This window comes from Pantherophis guttatus, chromosome 5 (genome assembly GCF_059756535.1).
Source record: "Pantherophis guttatus breed Tessera chromosome 5, ASM5975653v1, whole genome shotgun sequence".
Taxonomy (NCBI): Eukaryota; Metazoa; Chordata; class Lepidosauria; order Squamata; family Colubridae; genus Pantherophis; species Pantherophis guttatus.
In genome coordinates this window covers 2,397,501-2,419,922 of record NC_142067.1, presented here as the reverse complement: position 1 = coordinate 2,419,922, position 22,422 = coordinate 2,397,501, and the positions used below count along the sequence as shown (strand labels likewise).

The window sequence follows — 22,422 nt, the reverse complement described above, 5'->3', positions numbered from 1 at the left end:
CAAGGGATCAGAGAGGGAAGTTGGGGTGATCTTCTCCATTTCAGCCATTTTGTTTTGAAATTAATTTTTAATCAAAGTGGGAAACCCTATGGATGCCACTGAGGGAAAACTCAAGACTCTCTAGCGGACCTAATCCCCTGCGTTCTACCAACTCAAGCTTCTAGTCCTCATTTCTAATACTTAGCACCCTGTACATGAAGGTTTTACTTTTGAGGGGATTATTTACTCCTGCTCCCCTAAACCCCTATCTTAAAGGTTACCTTGCTTTAAGATCTTGCCTTACCTCTGCCACAGTTATATCAACTCAAGTTTCTAGTCCTCATTTCTAACACTTAGCCTCCTTCACATGAAGGTTTCACTTTTGGGGGGATTATTTACTCCTCCGAAAAGCACTTTTCCTGCTCTCCTAAACCTATCTTAAAGTTTACCTTGCTTTAAGATCCTGCCTTACCTCTGCTACAGCTATATCAACTCAAGTTTCTAGTCCTCATTTTTAACACTTAGCCTCCTTCACACGAAGGGGTTTATTCTCCCCCAAAGGACCAGGTTTTGACCCTGAAAGGCTGCTATTAAAATAATTTATGTCAATAATTAGGATTTATTCTAATTATTTATGAAGGGTCCTTGGTACTCTCTGAGCCTGGTTGCTTTCTTGCAGACGTTTCATCACCAAACTAGGGAACATCATCAGTGCTGTAGCAATGCGGTAACGGTATTAGTACCCCATCCCTTTCAGGTCTCTGCATGCAAAGGCAGGGGCTTCCACAGAGGAGGTCAGAAAAGTCAAGATGGCTTCTCTGCTTAGCGACTGCAGCCGCATCCCTTCTGTGCAAAGAAACTTGACTGTTTCGACTTTCCCCGTGGGTGCCCCTGGTGGAGGGAGGTTGCACTGCATTTGATCAGCACAGGTAAAATCTGAAAGCTGTTACCTGGACGCAAGATCTCCCAGCAAGCTGGCGTTGGAAGGAGAGGAGAGAAGAGAGTTAGAACTCAACAGAACAGAACAGAAGAGAATACCGTAGAATAGGAGAATAGAATTATCATTATAATTATCATTAGTTATAATCATAATAAATAGAATTAGAACAGAAAATAGAAATAGAAATAGAAATAGAAATAGAAATACTGTAGAATAGAATAGAATAGAATAGAATAGAATAGAATAGAATAGAATAGAATAGAATAGAATAGAAAATATGGAATGGAATGGAATGGAATGGAATGGAATGGAATAGAATAGAATAGAATAGAATAGAATAGAATAGAATAGAATAGAATAGAATAGAATAGAAAATATGGAATAGAATGGAATGGAATAGAATAGAATAGAATAGAATAGAATAAGAAATAGAATAGAATAAAATATGAATATGAATTAGGAATAGAATAGAGTAGAGTAGAGTAGAGTAGAGTAGAGTAGAATAGAATATGAATATGAATATGAATTAGGAATAGAATAGAATAGAATAAGAAATAGAATAGAATAGAATAGAATATGAATATGAATTAGGAATAGAATAGAATAGAATAAGAAATAGAATAGAATAGAATAGAATATGAATATGAATTAGGAATAGAATAGAATAGAATAAGAAATAGAATAGAATAGAATAGAATATGAATATGAATTAGGAATAGAATAGAATAGAATAGAATAATAGAATAGAATAGAATAGAATAAGGAATAGAACTGAACAGAACAGAACAGAATAGGAAAATAGAATAGAATAGAATTAGAACTAGAAGAGGGAATAGGATAGGATAGAAATAGCCAATAAAATAGAAATAAAGAATTAGCCAAGTGTGATCGGACACAGGAAGGATTTGTCGCCAGTGCAGAAGCTCACAGTGTGCACATAAAGAGCAAGTAATATGTCATAGGGTTAAGGGTTTAGGAAATACCACGGAAATTTCAGGCTCCATTGCGCATGGACTTACCCCCCTCGAGAGACCACCAGCTTGGCTTTCACTTTGTAGGAGACGATAATCCCCAACACCTCCTTGTTGGCGCCTTCTCTCAACCTGGGATGGGGAGAGAAAATTATTTAAAAAATTATTTGCCTCACGTGCAAATAAAAAAAAAATGGTCCAATATGAGAACTTCTCTCCTTTTTTCAGCCTTTCTCTTTCCCTCAGTTGCCTTCGGGGTGGAGAAAAGTCGGTCCTCGACTTACAACGGTTCATTTAGTGACCAGTCGAAGTGACAACAGCACCGAGAAAAGGGACTTGGGACCGTTTTTCACACTTACGACTGTTGCAGCATCCCCGTGATCACGTGGTCGAAGTTCAGACTCATATTTATGACGGTCGCAAGGTCCCAGGATCATGTGACTCCCTTCTGTGACCTTTTGCCGAGCGAAGTCGATGAGAGGGAAGCCAGATTCGCTTAACAATCATGTTGGTAATTTCACTTAACAGCCGCAGCAAGAAATGTCGTAAAAGGGGGTGAGACTCACTTTACAACTGTCTCGCTTAGCTATGGAAATTTGGGGCTCCGTTGTGGTCGTAAGTCGAGGACTACCTGAATAGGAGCTTCTGCTGGCTAGGGGATTCTGGGAGTTGAAGTCCATATGTGCTGTCTAAGGGATTCTGGGAGTTAGTTCGCACATGTTGACTGGGGAATTCTGGGAGTTGAAGTCCATGTGTTGGCTAGGGGATTCTGGGAGTTAGTTCACACATGTTGACTGGGGAATTCTGGGAGTTGAAGTCCATATGTGTTGGCTAAGGGGTTATGAGTTAGTTCACACATGTTGACTGGGGAATTCTGGGAATTGAAGTCCACATGTGTTGGCTAGGGGATTCTGGGAGTTAGTTCGCACATGTTGACTGGGGAATTCTGGGAATTGAAGTCCACATGTGTTGGCTAGGGGATTCTGGGAGTTAGTTCGCACATGTTGACTGGGGAATTCTGGGAATTGAAGTCCACATGTGTTGGCTAGGGGATTCTGGGAGTTAGTTCACACATGTTGACTGGGGAATTCTGGGAGTTGAAGTCCATATGTGTTGGCTAAGGGATTCTGGGAGTTAGTTCGCACATGCTGGCTAAGGGATTCTGGGAGTTGAAGTCCATATGTGTTGGCTAAGGGGTTATGAGTTAGTTCACACATGTTGACTGGGGAATTCTGGGAATTGAAGTCCACATGTGTTGGCTAGGGGATTCTGGGAGTTAGTTCGCACATGTTGACTGGGGAATTCTGGGAGTTGAAGTCCATATGTGTTGGCTAGGGGATTCTGGGAGTTAGTTCGCACATGCTAGCTAAGGGATTCTGGGAGTTGAAGTCCATATGTGTTGGCTAAGGGGTTATGTTTGCTCACACATGTTGACTGGGGAATTCTGGGAATTGAAGTCCACATGTGTTGGCTAGGGCAGGGGTGGGCAACTATGGCCCTTTTATGACTTGTGGACATCTGTGCTCCATCCGAATCCACCGTCCCAAGGGCCCCGGAGGAAAGAGGCACTCACAGGGTGCTGGAAGCCAAATTGGTGTCTTCGTGCTTCAGCTTCCCGTCCAAAGCCAGTCCGCGTTTTTCCCGGTTGTTGGCCAGGAAAGGGGTCAAGGTGTAGACTTTGCAGAAGGTCGAGCTGGGGGCCACCACATCGCTGCAGAGAAGGGGCAGGAATTAAATATAAAATGGCTACGGATCGCATCAGGTCTCCTGCCTTGGGAAGGGGGTTGGAATAGAAGACCTCCAAGGTCCCTTCCTCCTCTAGGATTCCATGATCATTCTCTCTCTCTTCCTCTCTATCACCTCTATCTCCTATATAATTATCTCTATATCTCTTCTGTCTGTGTCTGTCTATCCACCAATCTATTATAATTATCTATCTATCTATCTATCTATCTATCTATCTATCTATCTATCTATCATCTCTATCTCCTATTTTTTTATTCTGTCTGTCTGTCTATCTATTATCTATCTGTCTGTTTGTCTATCTGTCTCTTATCTATCATCTGTCATCCATCCATCTATTATATATCATCCATCCATCCATCCATTATCTCTCTCTCTCACCTCTCTCTCATCTAATCTATCTATCTATCTATCCACCCATCCATCATATCTATCTATCTATCTATCTATCTATCTATCTATCTATCTATCTATCTATCTATCAATCATCTATTATCTATCATCCATTCATTATCTATCTATCTATCTATCTATCTATCTATCTATCTATCTATCTATCTATCTATCTATCTATCATTTCTATCTCCTATTTCTTTATTCTGTCTGTCTATCTGTCTCTTATCTATCATCTGTCATCCATCCATCTATTATATATCATCCATCCATCCATCCATCCATTATCTCTCTCACCTCTCTCTCATCTAATCTATCTATCTATCCATCATATCCATCCCTCTCTCTCTCTCTCTCTCTCTCTCTCTCTCTCTCTCTCTCTCTCTCTATCTCTATCTATATCATATATCAATCATCTATTATCTATTATCCATCCATTATCTATCCGTCCATCCATCCATCCATCCATCCATCCATCTCTCTATCTATCATATATGAATCATCTATTATCTATCATCCATCCATTATCTATCTATCTATCTATCTATCTATCTATCTATCTATCTATCCATCCATCCATCCATCCATCTTTCATCCATCCATCCATCCATCCATCCATCCATCCATCCATCCATCCATCTTTTTATTCCATCAAGTGGGCTTGGCCTAATCTCTTCCCTTTTTAAATATGTAAATTTTAATCTGTTTTTAAATTATTGGGGTATTTTAATTTGTCTGGGCCAAATAATTTAATTTGATTTTATCGGGTTTTTTAAATTTTGTGTATCTATGTATTTTATTGTTGGCTGTTCACCGCCCTGAGTCCTTCGGGAGTAGGGCGGTATACAAATCAAATAAACTAAACTAACTAACTAAACTAAACATCTCCCTCCCCTCCCTCCCTCCCTCCCTCATCCATCCATCTCTCTATCTATCATCAAAAACTAAACTGTCTCACAACTGGAATAATTTTTGGGGTTTTGGAACAAACCTTGGGTCAGGGAGGGGGATTAGGAAGTGTGTACAGGCAGGCAGAAATGGGCTCAGTTCAGGTTTTAATTTGCACTTTCTAAGCTGATACTCCAACCAAACTGCAGCTGTTTTTATTGTCTACTGTGGAATTTTACAATGCAAGTTTCCAATTAAAAAAAGAATGTGTTTGTGGGCATAAATATGCATATATCAGAGAAAGGAGCGAGCAGAGTGTTCCTTATTAAAGAAAAATGCTCGCAGAACAAAATCTTATGGGGAAAAAAGGCATAATAATTAGAAAAGGACAAGAAAGGTTATTGCAAATTATTGCAGAAACAGCATGCGAGATGCTTAAGCCTGGGAAAATGAAAGACAAGTTCTAATAAGTTATACCACGCTATGCGTGTTGGGGAAGGAAGGATCAGAGACCATGACACCATCACACAAAGGACACAAAGGACATCACTCATACTATTTGCTCCGCCCCATGACATCATCACATGGGCTGCCTTATGACCATCTCGACTTACAACCATAATTGTGGCGCTTCATTTTAGTTGCAACTCGAAGACTACCTGCATGTAGTAATACTTCTCCAAAGTGTCCATAGATCTTGCACATTCTTGCATATGTGCCCATCTTTGTGTGTCTAATTACACTTGGCCGATAAAGAATATCCTATCCTGTCCTATCCCATCCCATCCCATTCTGCATTCTATTCTATTCTATTCTATTCTATTCTATTCTATTCTATTCTATTCTATTCTATTCTATTCTATTCTATTCTATTCTATTCTATTCTACTCTACTCTACTCTACTCTACTCTACTCTACTCTACTCTACTCTACTCTACTCTACTCTACTCTACTCTACTCTATTCCATTGCACTCCATTCCACTCCATTCCACTCCATTCCACTCTCACTTCCACTCAGGGGTGAAATCAGAGGTGAAATGCTCCCGGTTCGGACCGGATCACCCGATCTGGTAGTGATGGCAGCGGGTGGTTCAGAGAACCGGTAGCAAAAATCTCTGCGCCCCCCCACCACCACCATGCCCAGCTGAGCCGCACGATCATCAGAGGCTTTTTTTTTTTTACTTTTAAAAGCATTTTTTCTACAACCTCTTCCGATGAAAAAATGCTTTTAAAAGTAAAAAAAAAAAAAGCCTCTGATGATCGCGCGGCTCAGCTGGGATCGTCAGAGGCTTCTCAAAGCATGTTTTTCTGCAACCTTTTGGCCGAAGAGGTGGTAAAAAAAATGCTTTGAAAAGTCTCTGATGAGCCCAGCTGAGTTGCCTGATTGGCAGAGGCTTTTCAAAGCATTAGAAAAAATGCTTTGAAAAGTAAAAAAAAAAAAAAAAAAGTTGGCCAAGCCCACCCAGTCACATTACTCCCCTCCCGACGAAGCCACGCCCACAGAACCGGTAGTAACAAATTTTACATTTCACCCCTGGGTGAAATCCTACCGGTTCAGACCGGTTCGGGCGAACCGCTAGGGATTATTGGCATCAATTCACCGAACCGGTAGTAATCACCCCTCGTTGCAGGCCGCTCGATATTCCACGAAATTCAACGTTAAATGCAGCAGAGAGAATGCTAACTTTTCTTTCTCCGTTCAGAACGGAGCTGCTGCAGCCTGTCCCTTTTAAGGAGGGAGGGGGACGTGGGGGGAGAGAGCAGCTGGAATGGAGCCATTTTCGTGAAAGGCCAGGAAAATGGGGAAGGGGATTTTCCTGCCCGTCATCCATTCCTCAATCTCAGCACAGACTGAGGGAAGGATGGGAGGCAGGAATATTCCCCCTCCCCATTTTCCTGCCATTCGCGACAAGGAGTTGTTGGCAGAGGAGGGGGCCAGTGAGGAGCCCCTCGATGTGAGTGATGCCGAGTTGGCCACGCCCACCCAGTCACATGACCTCCCCCCAATAAGCCACACCCACAGAACCGGTAGGGGAATTTTTTTTAATTTCACCCCTGCTTCCACTCCACTCCATTCCACTCCATTCTATTCCATCGTTTTAATTTTTAACTGTTGTTTTGTCTTGTGTTTTTAAATAGGCTGTACACCGCCCTGAGTCCTTCGGGAGAAGGGCGGTATAGAAATAAAATTATTATTATTATCCTATTCGGAAGCCGGAGCTCTCAGGCCAGCCTTGGCAAGGCAGCAGCTGTGCCCACCGGTTGGGTACTCACTCAGTTTCCTCCACGGCCACTGGGCACTTATACTGGGCAGTGTTGAACAGGCAGATGTCGGCATACTGGCGAACTGGAAAGCAAGCAGAAAGAGAAAGACACGCATTTGGGGGTGCCGAGGGATTCTGAGCCAGCTGATGGAGAATGTCCATGGAGCTACCCTGGGTTATCGGTGAGGGGTGGTCAAAAAAGGCAAGATGGCAGCCCGGATGATGTCATGGAAGTGCCCTCCCCTTTTTTTTTTAAAAAAAGGAAAATGGGCGGAGCTTTGATCACCCCATTGTGGTCGCACCTTGCCTTATTTGACCATACCTCCCCAAGGACACCCCTCCTGGGGGCAACGTCCTGAACCTCAGCAGATGAAGAATTTATTTATTTTATTTTATTTTATTTTATTTTATTTTATTTTATTTTATTTTATTTTATTTTATTTTATTTTATTTTATTTTATTTTATTTTATTTTATTTTATTTTATTTTATTTTATTTTATTTTATTATTTTATTTTATTTTATTTTATTTTATTTCTATACCGCCTTTCTCCCGTAGGACTCAAGGCGGTGTACAGTCAAGAAAAATATAGACACACAAACATCATAAAATTTAAAAGAAGATGGGGGAAATAATGAAAGAAAATAGGAAAGAAAATATAAAGAAAATGTAAATTACTTTTGTAAGAAGAGGAGAAGAAGGAGGGAAGGAAGGAAAGGGAGGGGGAAGGAAGAGAGGGAAGGAAGGAAGGAGAGAGGGAGGGTGGAGGGAGGGAAGGAAGGAAGGGAAAGAAAAAAGGGATAGAAAGGGTGGGGAGAGGAGGGAATGGAAGGACAAGGGAACAGGAGAAGAGAGGAGAGGAGGAAGGAAGGAAGGAGGGAAGGAGAGAGGGAACAGAAGGGTAGGGAAGAGGAGAAGAGAAGAGGAGGGGAAGGGAAGGGAAGGGAAGAGAGAAGGATGGAGAATAGAATAAGGAGAATAGAATAGGAGAGGAGAGGAGAGGAGAGAAGAGAAGAGGAACGGAACGGAACGGAACGGAACGGAACGGAACGGAACGGAACAGAACAGAACAGAACAGAACAGAATAGGAGAGAATAGGAGAGAAGAGAAGAGAAGAGAAGAGAAGAGAAGAGGAGAGGAGAGGAGAGGAGAGGAGAGGAGAGGAGAGGAGAGGAGAGGAGAGAAATGTAGCTGGACAGACAGACAGATTTTGTTTAATGGACTATGTATTTTTAAAAAGTGTAAAATATGTATGTAAACTAAGTGCACGTAAAAACAGGACCCTCCTCGCTAATTCCCGTGTCCCGTCTGACCATTGGTTCAGATCAAGGTCTTGGATTCCAAGTTCTCTGGATGTTCATGTCCCTCCCTCCCTCTCCCTGCCCTTCCCTTTAGGGACGCAAGGGACAAAATAACTCCTGATGACCTCATGCCGTCCACCAGACTCCCAATCCTGGACAACTAAGCTCCATTTCCCACCCACAACTCTGCAGAACCTTCCTGTGTCCCACCCTGGAGGAGGATCAGCTCCTACGTGGGAGGACCTTGCCTTCCCTCTCCTGAATGCCACCACCAGAGGCCAAGGCAGGAGAACCTTCCTCCTTACCTGAGATTTTAATCTTCTTGACCATCTTGTTGGTGTTATTTGTCACGTGGACATTCACGTTGATGGGTTCTCCATGGTAATAGATCTGTGGGGAGACAAGCCACAAAGCGAGAAGGCCTTCAAGGTGAAACTCCTCAGAAGGGGTCCCAGGAATTCTTCTTCAGCTTCTCCAATCATGGAAAAGCCTCTTCTAGGGATCCCCAACTCCACCCAGATCTTCTGAGCCCCCCCCACCCCCAAAAAAGGCTGCCCCAGCCAGTACAAGCCAGGTATCCAAGGTTATAAACAAACAAACATTTGGAGAAATTTAACAGAACAACAGAATAACAAAGTTGGAAGTGATCCTGGAGGTCTTCTAGTCCACCCCCCTGCTCGAGCAGGAGATCCTATTGTCAGGTTTCGATGCTATCTCAAAATAAATGAATTTCCAAACTGCTGATCTTTGAGGAAATTTTCTCTTTATTGAGCATAGTGATCTGTCCCTGGCTCTTACACGGTCAGCACTGACCTTTGCCCCCCAAGCCCTCCCTTTCCGATCCCCAATTCTCTGTGTCTCATTGGCTATCTTCCAAGCCACTCTCCTCATTCCATCTCCGTCAGATCACAGGAATGTCCCCCCTCCTCCCATCTCCGAGGAAACAGAATCTTCAAAGGAATTAAATAGGCAAAAGTTCAAGCTTCTCCTCTCCTTATATATGTCAGTGCTGGGACGCTGACACCTATATCATTATCATTCAGACAAATGGCTGTCCAGTCTCTTCTTGAAAACCTCCAGGATTGGAGCACCTACAAATTCTGGTGGCAAGCAGTTCCACTGATTGATTGTTCTTAAAGTCAGGAAATTTCCCCTTAGTTCCTGCCTTGCTTCTCTCCTTGATTAGTGTCCACCCATTGTTTCTTGTCCTGCCTTCAGGTGCTTTGGAGAATAGCTCGACTCCCTCTTCCTTGGGGCAGCCCCTGAGATATTGGGACCCTGCTATCATGTCTCCCCTGGTCCTTCTTTGCATTAAACTAGACGTACCCAATTCCAGCAACCGTTCTTCATATGTTTTAGCTTCCAGTCCCCTAATCCTCTTTGTGGCTCTTCTCTGCACTCTTTCTAAGGTCTCAACTTCACAAATCCATATTGTGTTTCTTCGAAAATACGACCGGGTCTTATTGTTCTGTCCCCGTACCACCCCCACACACCCACAGACGGCCCGGAGTTAATAAGCCACACGACAAAACTCTTTGAAGATAAAGCTGGCAGCAACCCAGTGGCTAGCTGCCAATTCAGACTTTACTCACACAAAACAAAGATTAGACTGCAAGCATTCCGATAAAGCAGGCAAGGTTTCCGCAATACAAGGATTAGTCCAAATGCAATCCGACAAGGCAGGCAAAGTCCAGTAATGCAGAGATCATGGATTAATTCTAGTTTTTGCTCGTCACACCCACATTTATACCCTGTGGAGTGTGGTCCAGTGACTCAGCTAATCTCTGGCACGCCTTCCCTTCTGCTGTGCACGCTTCTCCCTGTGCCGCTGTCGAGGATCCAGCCAGCACTTATCTCCTTCGTCGCTGTCCACCTGTGGCTGCGGGGACGTGCTTGGCTCTGAGCCTATCTTTTGGCCTTCGGTGTCCTCCGGAGGCATTGCCAGAGAGGAGGGTCCTGGAGAGGGAGGCCTTGCCAACTCCTCTCCCTCACTCTCAGAGTCTGCATCTGTCGATAGCCCAGGCTCAGGCAACGGAGCCACAACACTTATTTTCTTTTGACCCCCGAAAAAACGGCTAGGCCTCCTTTTCGAGGGGTGTCTTAATCTCCCCGCCCCCCACGTGCCTGGCCTGGCCACTGGGCCGCTTCTTTCGCAGCCGAAAAGAGAGAGCGATGCAACCCACGCACCTCACGCACTCTTGCCTACCTGTAACGGTCACTCTAGCTACCGGTAGCTGTCCACCTGAAAAAGCCTGCCATCGTCTGCTCCGGCAAGCCTGGTCGTACCTGCGCTTAAATAGGGCCAAATTTTGGGAGTTGGGCTTAATTTTAACGCATGCACACAAAACAGTGGTGGGCAGTGGTGCCGGTGGGCGTGGCAGGGGAAGGATACTGCAAAATCTCCATTCCCTCCCCACTCCAGGGAGAAGGATACTGCAAAATCCCCATTCCCACCCCACTCCAGGAGAAGGATACTGCAAAATCCCCATTCCCACCTCACTCCAGGGGAAGGATACTGCAAAATCCCCATTCCCACCCCACTCCAGGGAACGGATACTGCAAAATCCCCATTCCCACCCCACTCCAGGGAACGGATACTGCAAAATCTCCATTCCCTCCCCACTCCTGGGGGAAGGATATTGCAAAATCTCCATTCCCATCCCACACCAGGGGAAGGATACTGCAAAATCTCCATTCCCACCTCACTCCAGGGGAAGGATACTGCAAAATCCCCATTCCTTCCCCACTCCAGGGGAAGGATACTGCAAAATCTCCATTCCCACCCCACTCCAAGGGAAGGATACTGCAAAATCCCCATTCCCACCCCACTCCAGGGAACGGATACTGCAAAATCTCCATTCCCTCCCCACTCCAGGGGAAGGGTACTGCAAAATCTACATTCCCACCTCACTCCAGGGGAAGGATACTGCAAAATCCCCATTCCCACCCCACTCCAGGGAACGGATACTGCAAAATCCCCATTCCCACCCCACTCCAGGGAACGGATACTGCAAAATCTCCATTCCCTCCCCACTCCTGGGGGAAGGATATTGCAAAATCTCCATTCCCACCCCACACCAGGGGAAGGATACTGCAAAATCTCCATTCCCACCTCACTCCAAGGGAAGGATACTGCAAAATCCCCATTCCCACCCCACTCCAGGGAACGGATACTGCAAAATCTCCATTCCCTCCCCACTCCAGGGGAAGGATACTGCAAAATCTACATTCCCACCTCACTCCAGGGGAAGGATACTGCAAAATCCCCATTCCTTCCCCACTCCAGGGGAAGGATACTGCAAAATCTCCATTCCCACCTCACTCCAGGGGAAGGAAACAGCAAAATCTCCATTCCCTCCCCACTCCAGGGGAAGGATACTGCAAAATCCCCATTCCCACCCCACTCCAAGGGAAGGATACTGCAAAATCCCCATTCCCACCCCACTCCAGGGAACGGATACTGCAAAATCTCCATTCCCTCCCCACTCCAGGGGAAGGATACTGCAAAATCCCCATTCCTTCCCCACTCCAGGGGAAGGATACTGCAAAATCTCCATTCCCACCTCACTCCAGGGGAAGGATACTGCAAAATCCCGATTCCTTCCCCACTCCAGGGGAAGGAAACAGCAAAATCTCCATTCCCTCCCCACTCCAGGGGAAGGATACTGCAAAATCCCCATTCCCACCCCACTCCAGGGAACGGATACTGCAAAATCTCCATTCCCTCCCCACTCCTGGGGAAAGGATACTGCAGAATCCCCATTCCTTCCCCACTCCAGGGGAAGGATACTGCAAAGTCCCCATTCCTACCCCACTCCAGGGGAAGGATATTGCAAAATCTCCATTCCTACCCCACTCCAGGGGAAGGATACTGCAAAATCCCCATTCCCTCCCCACTCCAGGGGAAGGATACTGCAAAATCCACATTCCCACCCCACTTTGGGGCCAGCCAGAGGTGGTACTTGCCGGTTCTCCAAACTGTTCAAAATTTCCGCTACCGGTTCTCCAGAACCTGTCAGAACCTGCTGGATTTCACCCCTAGTGCTGGTCCTTCTTTTTGGGGTGGGTCGTGTTTTAGGAGAAAGACAGAGAATTCTGCTAGGGCCGTAGGACCCATTCTGGACCAGGAATCAAGAATGATCTACACTGTTGGATGATATTCCACCTCCCTGGAGCAAGAATGGACCTCCTCCCTTGGAGTCCCTAAGAGACGTCGCCCAACTCAAGTACCTCTTTATCCAGCGATGCTTCTAAATGGAGGGGCTTGTCGGACATGAGGAATTGCCGGGTAGTCTCGGCCATGGGCTGCGGGCCAGGCCGCTCGGGCGCGTACTGGACTTTGCGGATGACCAGGCGCACGGAGTTCCTGCAGCAGCAATTGGGGACAAGAGAGACAAGGTCACCCTACAAACTGTTTACTCCGGCCTTCCCCTTCTGAGCTCTTGGGACTGCAGAAGTCAGGATCCCCAAACGGGATATGCTGGTATTAAGGGTGAAATATAGTTACTTTCCTTACCGGTTCGGAAGTGCGTGCACTGCGTCACATGTGTCGCGCCGCCATCGCTACCGGTTCTCCGAACCACCTGCCACAATCGCTACCGGATTGCCCGATCCGGGAACATTTCACCCCTGACTGGTATATAGCAGTGGTGAAATCCAATTTTTTTGACTACCGGTTCAGTGGGCGTGGCTTGGTGGGCATGGTGTGGCTTGGTAGGCGTGGCTTGGTGGGCGTGGTGTGGCTTAGTGGGTGTGGCTTGGTGGGCGTGGCAGGGGAAGGATACTGCAAAATCCCCATTCCCTCCCCACTCCCGGGGAAAGGATATTGCAAAGCTGGCTGAGGAACTCTGGGAGTTGAAGTCCACAAGTCTTAAAGTTGCCAAGGTTGGAGACCCCTGGTCTAGATGAAGACTCGGAGGCTCCCCAGGCCGCCTCGCCCAACACTCCACCGACAACCGAAGCCACCGAAATCAGGTTACATACAACAGGTTGGTTGCAACGAGGTTGGCTGGCCTACCTCTTGTGAATCTTCTCCTCCAAATTCTCCGCGCAGAAGGCTTTGACCTCGTAGTCCACCCCGCAAGCCTAAAAGCGAGAATGGGCCAGATGTGAAGCTAGGCTTCGAGAGAGGGGCGGTCAGACTATAAGACCTCTAAGCTCCCACCCAACCCTACGATGCTAGGACATCAGAACCGTTTCGCTAGGAAACACCTTCTTTTGAGAAAGCCACAAGCAGTACCGATAGACCTCGGCTTACAACCATGGTAGGGACCAGCATTTCTGTCGCTAAGTGAGCCATGCCCGATTTTTACAACTTTTTTTTTGCCACGGTTGTTAAGCCAACCACTCCAGTTGTTAAGTGAGCTGTGTGGTCGTTAAGCGAATCCGGCTCCCCCCCCCTTGACATTGCCTGTCGGAAGCCGGTGGGGAAGGTCGCAAAATGAGGATCGTGGGATGCTGCAAACATCGCAAATATACGGTGGTTGCCAAGAGCCCAAATTTTGATCACATGGTCGTAGGGGATCCTGTGACAGTTGTAAGTGCGAGGAATGACTTTAAATCACTTTTTTGAGCGCTGTTGTAAGTTCAAATGGTCACTAAATGGATGGTTGTAAGTTGAGGACTACCTGTATAATCTTTCATCCTAAAGATTAAAGCTCCGCTAGTTTTACTCCTCATCAATAAAGATTGGTAATTCCCTTTCTTTCTTTCTTTCTTTCTTTCTTTCTTTCTTTTTCTCTTTCTTTCTTTCTTTCTTTCTTTCTTTCTTTCTTTCTTTCTTTCTTCTTTCTTTCTTTCTTTCTCTCTCTCTCTCTCTCTTCTTCCTTCCTTCCTCCCTCCCTTCTGTCCTTCCTTCCTTCCTTCCTTCCTTCCTTCCTTCCTTCCTTCCCTCCCTCTCTCTCTCTCCCTCTTTCTTTCTTTCTCTGTCTTCTTCCTTCCTTCCTTCCCTCCCTCCCTCTTTCTCTCTCTCTTCTTCCCTCCTTCCTTCTTTCCTTCCTTCCCTTCCTTTTCTCTTTCCTTCCTCCTTCCTTCCCTTCTGTCCTTCCTTCCCTCCCTCCCTCCCTCCCTGTTTCTTTCTTTCTCTCTCTTCTTCCTTCCTTCCCTCCCTTTCTTTCTTTTTCTCTCCTTCCTTCTTTCCTTCCTTCCTTTCCCTTTCTCTTTCCTTCCTCCTTCCTTCTTTCCTTCCTTCCCACTCTCCCTCCCTCCCTCTTTCTTTCTTTCTTTCTCTTTCCTTCTTTCCCTTCCCTTTCTCTTTCCTTCCTCCCTCCCTTCTGTCCTTCCTTCCTTCCCTCCCTCTCTCCCTCCCTCCCTTTCTTTCTCTCTCTCTTCTTTCTTCCTTCCTTCCCTCCCTCCCTCTTTCTTTCTCTCTCTCTTCTTCTTTCTTTCTTTCCTTTCCTTCCCTTTCTCTTTCCTTCCTCCTTCCCTCCCTTCTGTCCTTCCTTCCTTCCTTCCTTCCTTCCTTCCTTCCTTCCTTCCTTCCTTCCTTCCCTCCCTCCCTCCCTCCCTCCCTCCCTCCCTCCCTCTCTCTCTCTCTCTCTCTCTCTTTTTCTTTCTTTTCATTTCTGCTGAGGGCTCAGCAGCCCCTTATCCAACTGTCTGCCTAGTCTGCAGCTCTTCCTTCTGTCTCCCAAGGTTGTTCTCACTTCCCACTACACAAGCAATATTAGTGCAGCTTTTTGAAGCGTCTGAAAGCACCCAGAGCTTTGCTAGACGCCACAGATTCTTCTCCCACCTCCCCCACTCTAGTTCTAGGGATCCTCTATCCACTGGACATCCCCCTCACCCCTTACCTACCTTCCCAGTGTCCTCTGGGCCGGGCTGCAGCGTCACGGAGCAGGGGAGATTGGGAGGAATCTGTGCAAAACAAACGCAAACGGAAAAATCAAAACACCCCCCCAGTAAAGGCAAAATCCCACTTGCACAGCCTGGTTGCAAAACGCAAACAAGGAACAATTTGTGTTGTTGTCCCCCACAACGCAAACCTTGCCATCCTGATTAATGCAGCAACCTCAGGCAGAGAGCAGAAAAAGAGACAATATTGCACATCAAAGAAATGAAAAATAAGAAAGATAAGAAAGAAAGAAAGAAAGAAAGAAAGAAAGAAAGAAAGAAAGAAAGAAAGAAGGGAGAACAGCTATTTGTAGTTTACGTCAATCCTACTCATTATGCTGTTCAATGCCCTACAAACCCTCTGTCAGCACTTCAACCTGCATTTACTCTAGTGCTGACATAAGAAGGAGAAGCAGAGGCATCTGGAAAGGGATGTTTGACTTTTCACCTACTTATTTTCCCTGGAGACGGGATGGGAGGGGGGAAATTCCTTTGAGCTGGAGCAGTAGATTAGGGGTAGAATAACTTGGAAGATGGCCAATGAGTGCAGGGGAGTGGGGAATGGAAAGGGAGGGTTTTGGGGCTGGAAGTCAGTGTTGGCTTCGTTTGGAGTCGGGTTTAGAATGTCGTGCTTAATAAATAGGAGTTTTTCTTCAAAGACTTTGTTTGAAATGCAATTTATTTGAGACGACCTCGAAACTTGACACCCTCTTTGCTTCCTTCACATCAATTCACAATTTTACAGATTGCTTTTTGTTCTTTAAACTTCTTCCCTCTCTCTAGCCAAGGATCCGCTTCCTTGGTTTTCTCTTCCTCTCAACCCAGTCGCCCAGCTTTTCTATATTTGCTTTATGATTAAATTTTCATTCATTCATACATTCATTCATTCATTCATTCATTCATTCATTCATTCATTCACTCACTCACTCACTCACTCATTCTCTCCTCCAGGAATTTCCTATTGTTTACTCACTTTCTGTATTCAGCCACATTTGTTCAACAAAGCAGATAGCTCAGCAGACTAATGCATTGTAATTTAACTCCAGCTGTCTGCAATTAGTAAGTTCGAATCTCACCAGGCTCAAGGTTGACTCAGCCTTCCATCCTTTCTAAGGTAGGTAAATTGAGGACCCAGTTTGTGGGGGCAATAAGCTGACTTTGTAAAAAATATACAAAAGTATGAAGGCTATTGCTTAACGCACTGTAAGCCGCCCTGAGTCTCCGGAGAAGGGCGGCATATAAATCATTTTAATAAAAAAAACAAACAAACATCCATTCATTCTTGGTTTTGTGGGAAGAGTCAGCTCTTTGAGGTAGTCCAGGCAAGAAGCTCCAACAATGAGTACTGTTCTGTCCCCGTCCCACACGCACACACACCAACAGATGTTCAAGAGTTAAAGACCAAACCAGCCGGCAAAATCCTTTTCCTTATGATAATGGAACTTGGCAGCAACCTAGTGGCTGCCTGCCAAGAGTTTATTATTTACAAAGAGGAGAGATAACTTCTCCCCACTTCTGGTACATCAAAAGAAACAGCTCAATAATTACGGAGTCAATCAAGTCCAGAGATAATCCAGCAAAGTCTATAGCAAAAAATCCGGCAATGCAGAATGGCGTGGAAGCTTTCAGCTTTGTTCGTCACAAGGTTTGACTGGCCACCACACTCCCTTTTATATCCTGTGGGGTGTGGTCCAGTGACTCAGCCTAATCTCCTGCACGCCCTTTCTTCTGTTGCGCGCGCTTATCTCTGCGACGCTGGCGTGGATCCAGCCAAGACTCATTTCCCTCATCACTGTCCATCTGTGGCTGCGTGGATGTGCTTGGCCCCGGCCCTCTCTCTTGCCCTTCGGCGGACACCGAAGGCATTACCAGAGAGGAGGGTCCTGGAGAGGGAGGCCTTGCCAACTCCTCCCCTTCACTCTCAGAGTCCTCTCCTGCCGATGACACAGGCTCCGGTAACGGAGCCACAACAAGTACTAACACCTTATTTATTGTATAGTTATTGTAAGACTTTATTTATTTATTGCATGTTCATTGTTAAGACATTACTGATCTATTGTAAGGCTACATTAACAGCATCCCACAAGTATAGAATTGACAAAGTTGGAAGGGACCTTGGAGGTCTTCTAGTCCAACTCCTGGTTGAGCAGGGGGCTGGACTAGAAGACCTCCAAGGTCCCTTCCAGCTCTATTCTAGTCTACCTCATTTAGATTCTCTACTTCACCTTCTCCAAGGCAGAGTTGCTACCAAGGCTACAGAGACAGGAACAGGAGGCCAAAAGGAGTGCCAAGGGAAGCGAGGTTGTACCTCGAAAGTAAAGGGGTACGCCTGATCCCCCAGCTTCTTCACCAGCCGTTCCTGCAGCCTCGTCAGGGGCTTCTTCTCTTCGGCCACTGGAGGGAAAGCCTGGACATTGGAGACGAAGAGGTCTTTGCGGAAGGTGAGGCCCAGGACGTCCAGATCCTCGCGGCCGTAACGGAAAGCGCAGGTCAACGTCACGAAAACTACAAGGAGAAACAAGAGAAGCTGGGTGTTCTGTCCCCGTCCCACACACGCACTCCCACAGATGGCCCGGAGTTAATAAGCCACACGACAAAATCTTTGAAGATAAAGCTGGCAGCAACCCAGTGGCTAGCTGCCAATTCAGACTTTACTCACACAAAACAAAGATTAGACTGCAAGCATTCCGATAAAGCAGGCAAAGTTTCAGCAATACAAGGATTAGTCCAAATGCAGTCCGACAAGGCGGGCAGAAGTCCAGTAACGCAGAGATCATGGATTATTTCTAGTTTTTGCTCGTCACAAACTGAACCGGCCACCACACCCACATTTATACCCTGTGGGGTATGGTCCAGTGACTCAGCTAATCTCTGGCACGCCTTCCCCTCTGCTGCGCACGCTTCTCCCTGCGCCGTTGCCAAGGGTCCAGCCAGCACTTATCTCCTTCGTCACTGTCCACCTGTGGCTGCGGGGACGTGCTTGGCTCTGAGCCTATCTCTTGGCCTTCGGTGTCCTCCGGAGGCATTGCCAGAGAGGAGGGTCCTGGAGAGGGAGGCCTTGCCAACTCCTCTCCCTCACTCTCAGAGTCTGCATCTGTCGATAGCTCAGGCTCAGGCAACGGAGCCACAACACTGGGAAGACCCCCAAAATCAACAGAAGGGGCAAAAGCTGCGGTCCAAAGTCGGAAAGGAGACCTTGCAGAATTCGAAATTGGAAGCTTCTTCAGCTCTGAAGCTACCACGCGGAGAGAAACCACATTTACAAGTAGTCCTTGACTTACAACAGTTCATATCACATCGGATACCTGCACAGGGCCCCCCCCCAAGGCTGTGTGCTCTCCCCACTTCTCTTCTGTCTGTATACCAACGACTGCATCTCAAACGATCCATCTATCAAACTACTGGAATTTGCAGAGGACACAACAGTGATCGGTCTCATTTGAGACAACGATGAATCCGCATACAGACGGGAGGTTGAACAACTAGCCTCGTGGTGCGACCGGAACAATCTGGAACTGAACACACTCAAAACCGTAGAAATGGTGGTGGACTCTAGGAGAAACCCTCCCATACTTCCACCTCTCACAATACTAGACAACACAGTATCAACAGCAGAGACCTTCAAATTTCTAGGTTCTACCATATCTCACGACCTAAAATGGACACCCAACATCAAAAACGTCATCAGAAAAGCACAATGAAGAATGTTCTTTCTGTGCCAACTCAAGAAGCCCAAACTGCCCAAGGAGCTGCTGATCCAGTTCTACAGAGGAATTATTGAGTCTGTCATCTGCACCTCCATAACTGTCTGGTTTGGTTCTGCAACCCAACAAGACAGACGCAGACTTCAGAGGATCATTAGAACTGCAGAAAAAACATGGCTACCAACCTGCCTTCCATGGAGGACCTGTCTACTGCACGAGTCAAAAAGAGGGCTGGGAAAATATCTACAGACCCCTCGCATCCTGGACATAAACTCTTTCAACTCCTACCCTCAAAACGACGCTATAGAGCACTGCACACCAGAACAACTAGACACAAGGACAGTTTTTCCCCGAATGCCATCACTCTGCTAAACAAATAATTCCCTCAACACTGTCAAACTATTCACTAAGTCTGCACTACTATTAATCTTCTCATCCTTCCTATCACCCATCTCCTCCCACTTAGGACTGTATGACTGTAATTTTGCTGCTGGTATCCTTACAATTTATATTGATTGTTTCCTAGTATGATTTGAGTGCTTATTTGTTCCCTATGACTATCATTAAGTGTTGTACCTTATGATTCTTGACGGATGTATCTTTTCTTTTATGTACACTGAGAGCTTAAGCACCAAAGACGAATTCCTTGTGTGTCCAATCACACTTGGCCAATAAAGAATTCTATCTATCTATCTATCTATCTATCTATCTATCTATCTATCTATCTATCTATCATCTATCTATCTATCTATCTATCTATCTATCTATCTATCATCTATCTATCTATCTATCTATCTATCTATCTCTATCATTAAGTGTTGTACCTTATGATTCTTGACAAATGTATCTTTTCTTTTATGTACACTGAGAGCCTATGCACCAAAGACAAATTTCTTGTGTGTCCAACCACACTTGGCCAATAAAGAATTCTATCTATCTATCTATCTATCTATCTATCTATCTATCTATCTATCTATCATCTATCTATCTATCTATCTATCTATCTATCTATCTATCTCTATCATTAAGTGTTGTACCTTATGATTCTTGACAAATGTATCTTTTCTTTTATGTACACTGAGAGCGTATGCACCAAAGACAAATTTCTTGTGTGTCCAACCACACTTGGCCAATAAAGAATTCTATCTATCTATCTATCTATCTATCTATCTATCTATCTATCTATCTATCTATCATCTATCTATCTATCTATCTATCTATCTATCTATGACTATCATTAAGTGTTGTACCTTATGATTCTTGACAAATGTATCTTTTCTTTTATGTACACTGAGAGCCTATGCACCAAAGACAAGTTCCTTGTGTGTCCAATCACACTTGGCCAATAAAGAATTCTATCTATCTATCTATCTATCTATCTATCTATCTATCTATCTATCTATCTATCATCTATCTATCTATCTATCTATCTATCTATCTATCTATCTATCTATGACTATCATTAAGTGTTGTACCTTATGATTCTTGACAAATGTATCTTTTCTTTTATGTACACTGAGAGCCTATGCACCAAAGACAAGTTCCTTGTGTGTCCAATCACACTTGGCCAATAAAGAATTCTATCTATCTATCTATCTATCTATCTATCTATCTATCTATCTATCTATCTATCTATCTATGACTATCATTAAGTGTTGTACCTTATGATTCTTGACAAATGTATCTTTTCTTTTATGTACACTGAGAGCGTATGCACCAAAGACAAGTTCCTTGTGTGTCCAATCACACTTGGCCAATAAAGAATTCTATCTATCTATCTATCTATCTATCTATCTATCTATCTATCTATCTATCTATGACTATCATTAAGTGTTGTACCTTATGATTCTTGACAAATGTATCTTTCCTTTTATGTACACTGAGAGCCTATGCACCAAAGACAAATTTCTTGTGTGTCCAACCACACTTGGCCAATAAAGAATTCTATCTATCTATCTATCTATCTATCTATCTATCTATCTATCTATCTATCTATCATCTATCTATCTATCTATCTATCTATCTATCTATCTATCTATCTATCTATGACTATCATTAAGTGTTGTACCTTATGATTCTTGACAAATGTATCTTTTCTTTTATGTACACTGAGAGCGTATGCACCAAAGACAAGTTCCTTGTGTGTCCAATCACACTTGGCCAATAAAGAATTCTATCTATCTATCTATCTATCTATCTATCTATCTATCTATCTATCTATCTATCTATGACTATCATTAAGTGTTGTACCTTATGATTCTTGACAAATGTATCTTTCCTTTTATGTACACTGAGAGCCTATGCACCAAAGACAAATTTCTTGTGTGTCCAACCACACTTGGCCAATAAAGAATTCTATCTATCTATCTATCTATCTATCTATCTATCTATCTATCTATCTATCTATCTATCTATCTATCATCTATCTATCTATCTATCTATCTATCTATCTATCTATGACTATCATTAAGTGTTGTACCTTATGATTCTTGACAAATGTATCTTTTCTTTTATGTACACTGAGAGCGTATGCACCAAAGACAAGTTCCTTGTGTGTCCAATCACACTTGGCCAATAAAGAATTCTATCTATCTATCTATCTATCTATCTATCTATCTATCTATCTATCTATCTATCTATGACTATCATTAAGTGTTGTACCTTATGATTCTTGACAAATGTATCTTTTCTTTTATGTACATTGAGAGCCTATGCACCAAAGACAAATTTCTTGTGTGTCCAACCACACTTGGCCAATAAAGAATTCTATTCTATTCTATATCTATCTGATATTCGGAGCCTTCAGTATGACCCCAAGATGAGTCGCCATTGGCCTCATTTTTTTTTTCTTGCATGCACTATTGGTTGGTAGGCTCACATACCAAACTTTTTCCTTCTACGTACAATGGGGTACCCAGTACCATTTTTCAATTGTTTAAGACTCATTTCCCCAAAAATGGTCGCGACACCCATAGAACCCTGTAATTCTGAGGTAGTGAAATTGAAGAATACATTTAAGAAGAAATCATAAATTATTTTACCTTTCCGCTCTTTTAAGTATTCCGGATCCACCAAGACGACACCATCTGCAGAAAGAACAGAGTCACAAAAATGAGAAGTTCCAAGTGGAAATACAGCAGTGGTGAAATCCAATTTTTTTTACTACCGGTTCTGTGGGTGTGGCTTGGTGGGTGTGGTGTGGCTTGGTGGGCGTGGCTTGGTGGGCATGGCAGGGGAAGGATACTGCAAAATCTCCATTCCCACCCCACTCCTGGGGGAAGGATATTGTAAAATCCCCATTCCCACCCCACTCTGCGGCCAGCCAGAGGTGGTATTTGCCGGTTCTCTGAACTACTCAAAATTTCCACTGCCGGTTCTCTAGAACCTGTCTGAACCTGCTGGATTTC

The 22,422-nt window shown here is 44.6% G+C and overlaps 1 protein-coding gene across 2 annotated transcripts in view; it reads right to left on the bottom strand.

Annotated features, from left to right (window-relative positions):
- The window catches only part of ARRB1 (arrestin beta 1), a 74,600-nt gene that overhangs the window by 2,463 nt on the left and 49,715 nt on the right, over positions 1 to 22,422 (bottom strand). Inside the window, exons 4-13 of one of the 2 annotated variants that reach the window (XM_087895715.1) lie at positions 22,057 to 22,101; positions 17,620 to 17,816; positions 15,276 to 15,335; positions 13,498 to 13,565; positions 12,711 to 12,846; positions 8,786 to 8,870; positions 7,190 to 7,262; positions 3,464 to 3,601; positions 1,939 to 2,022; positions 930 to 953 (exon numbers count right to left, since the gene is read on the bottom strand). In XM_087895715.1, the coding sequence (XP_087751841.1) occupies positions 930 to 953; positions 1,939 to 2,022; positions 3,464 to 3,601; positions 7,190 to 7,262; positions 8,786 to 8,870; positions 12,711 to 12,846; positions 13,498 to 13,565; positions 15,276 to 15,335; positions 17,620 to 17,816; positions 22,057 to 22,101 (910 nt within the window). The remainder of the gene's footprint in view (positions 1 to 929; positions 954 to 1,938; positions 2,023 to 3,463; positions 3,602 to 7,189; positions 7,263 to 8,785; positions 8,871 to 12,710; positions 12,847 to 13,497; positions 13,566 to 15,275; positions 15,336 to 17,619; positions 17,817 to 22,056; positions 22,102 to 22,422) is intronic. The other variant, XM_087895716.1, reaches the window with a different exon arrangement.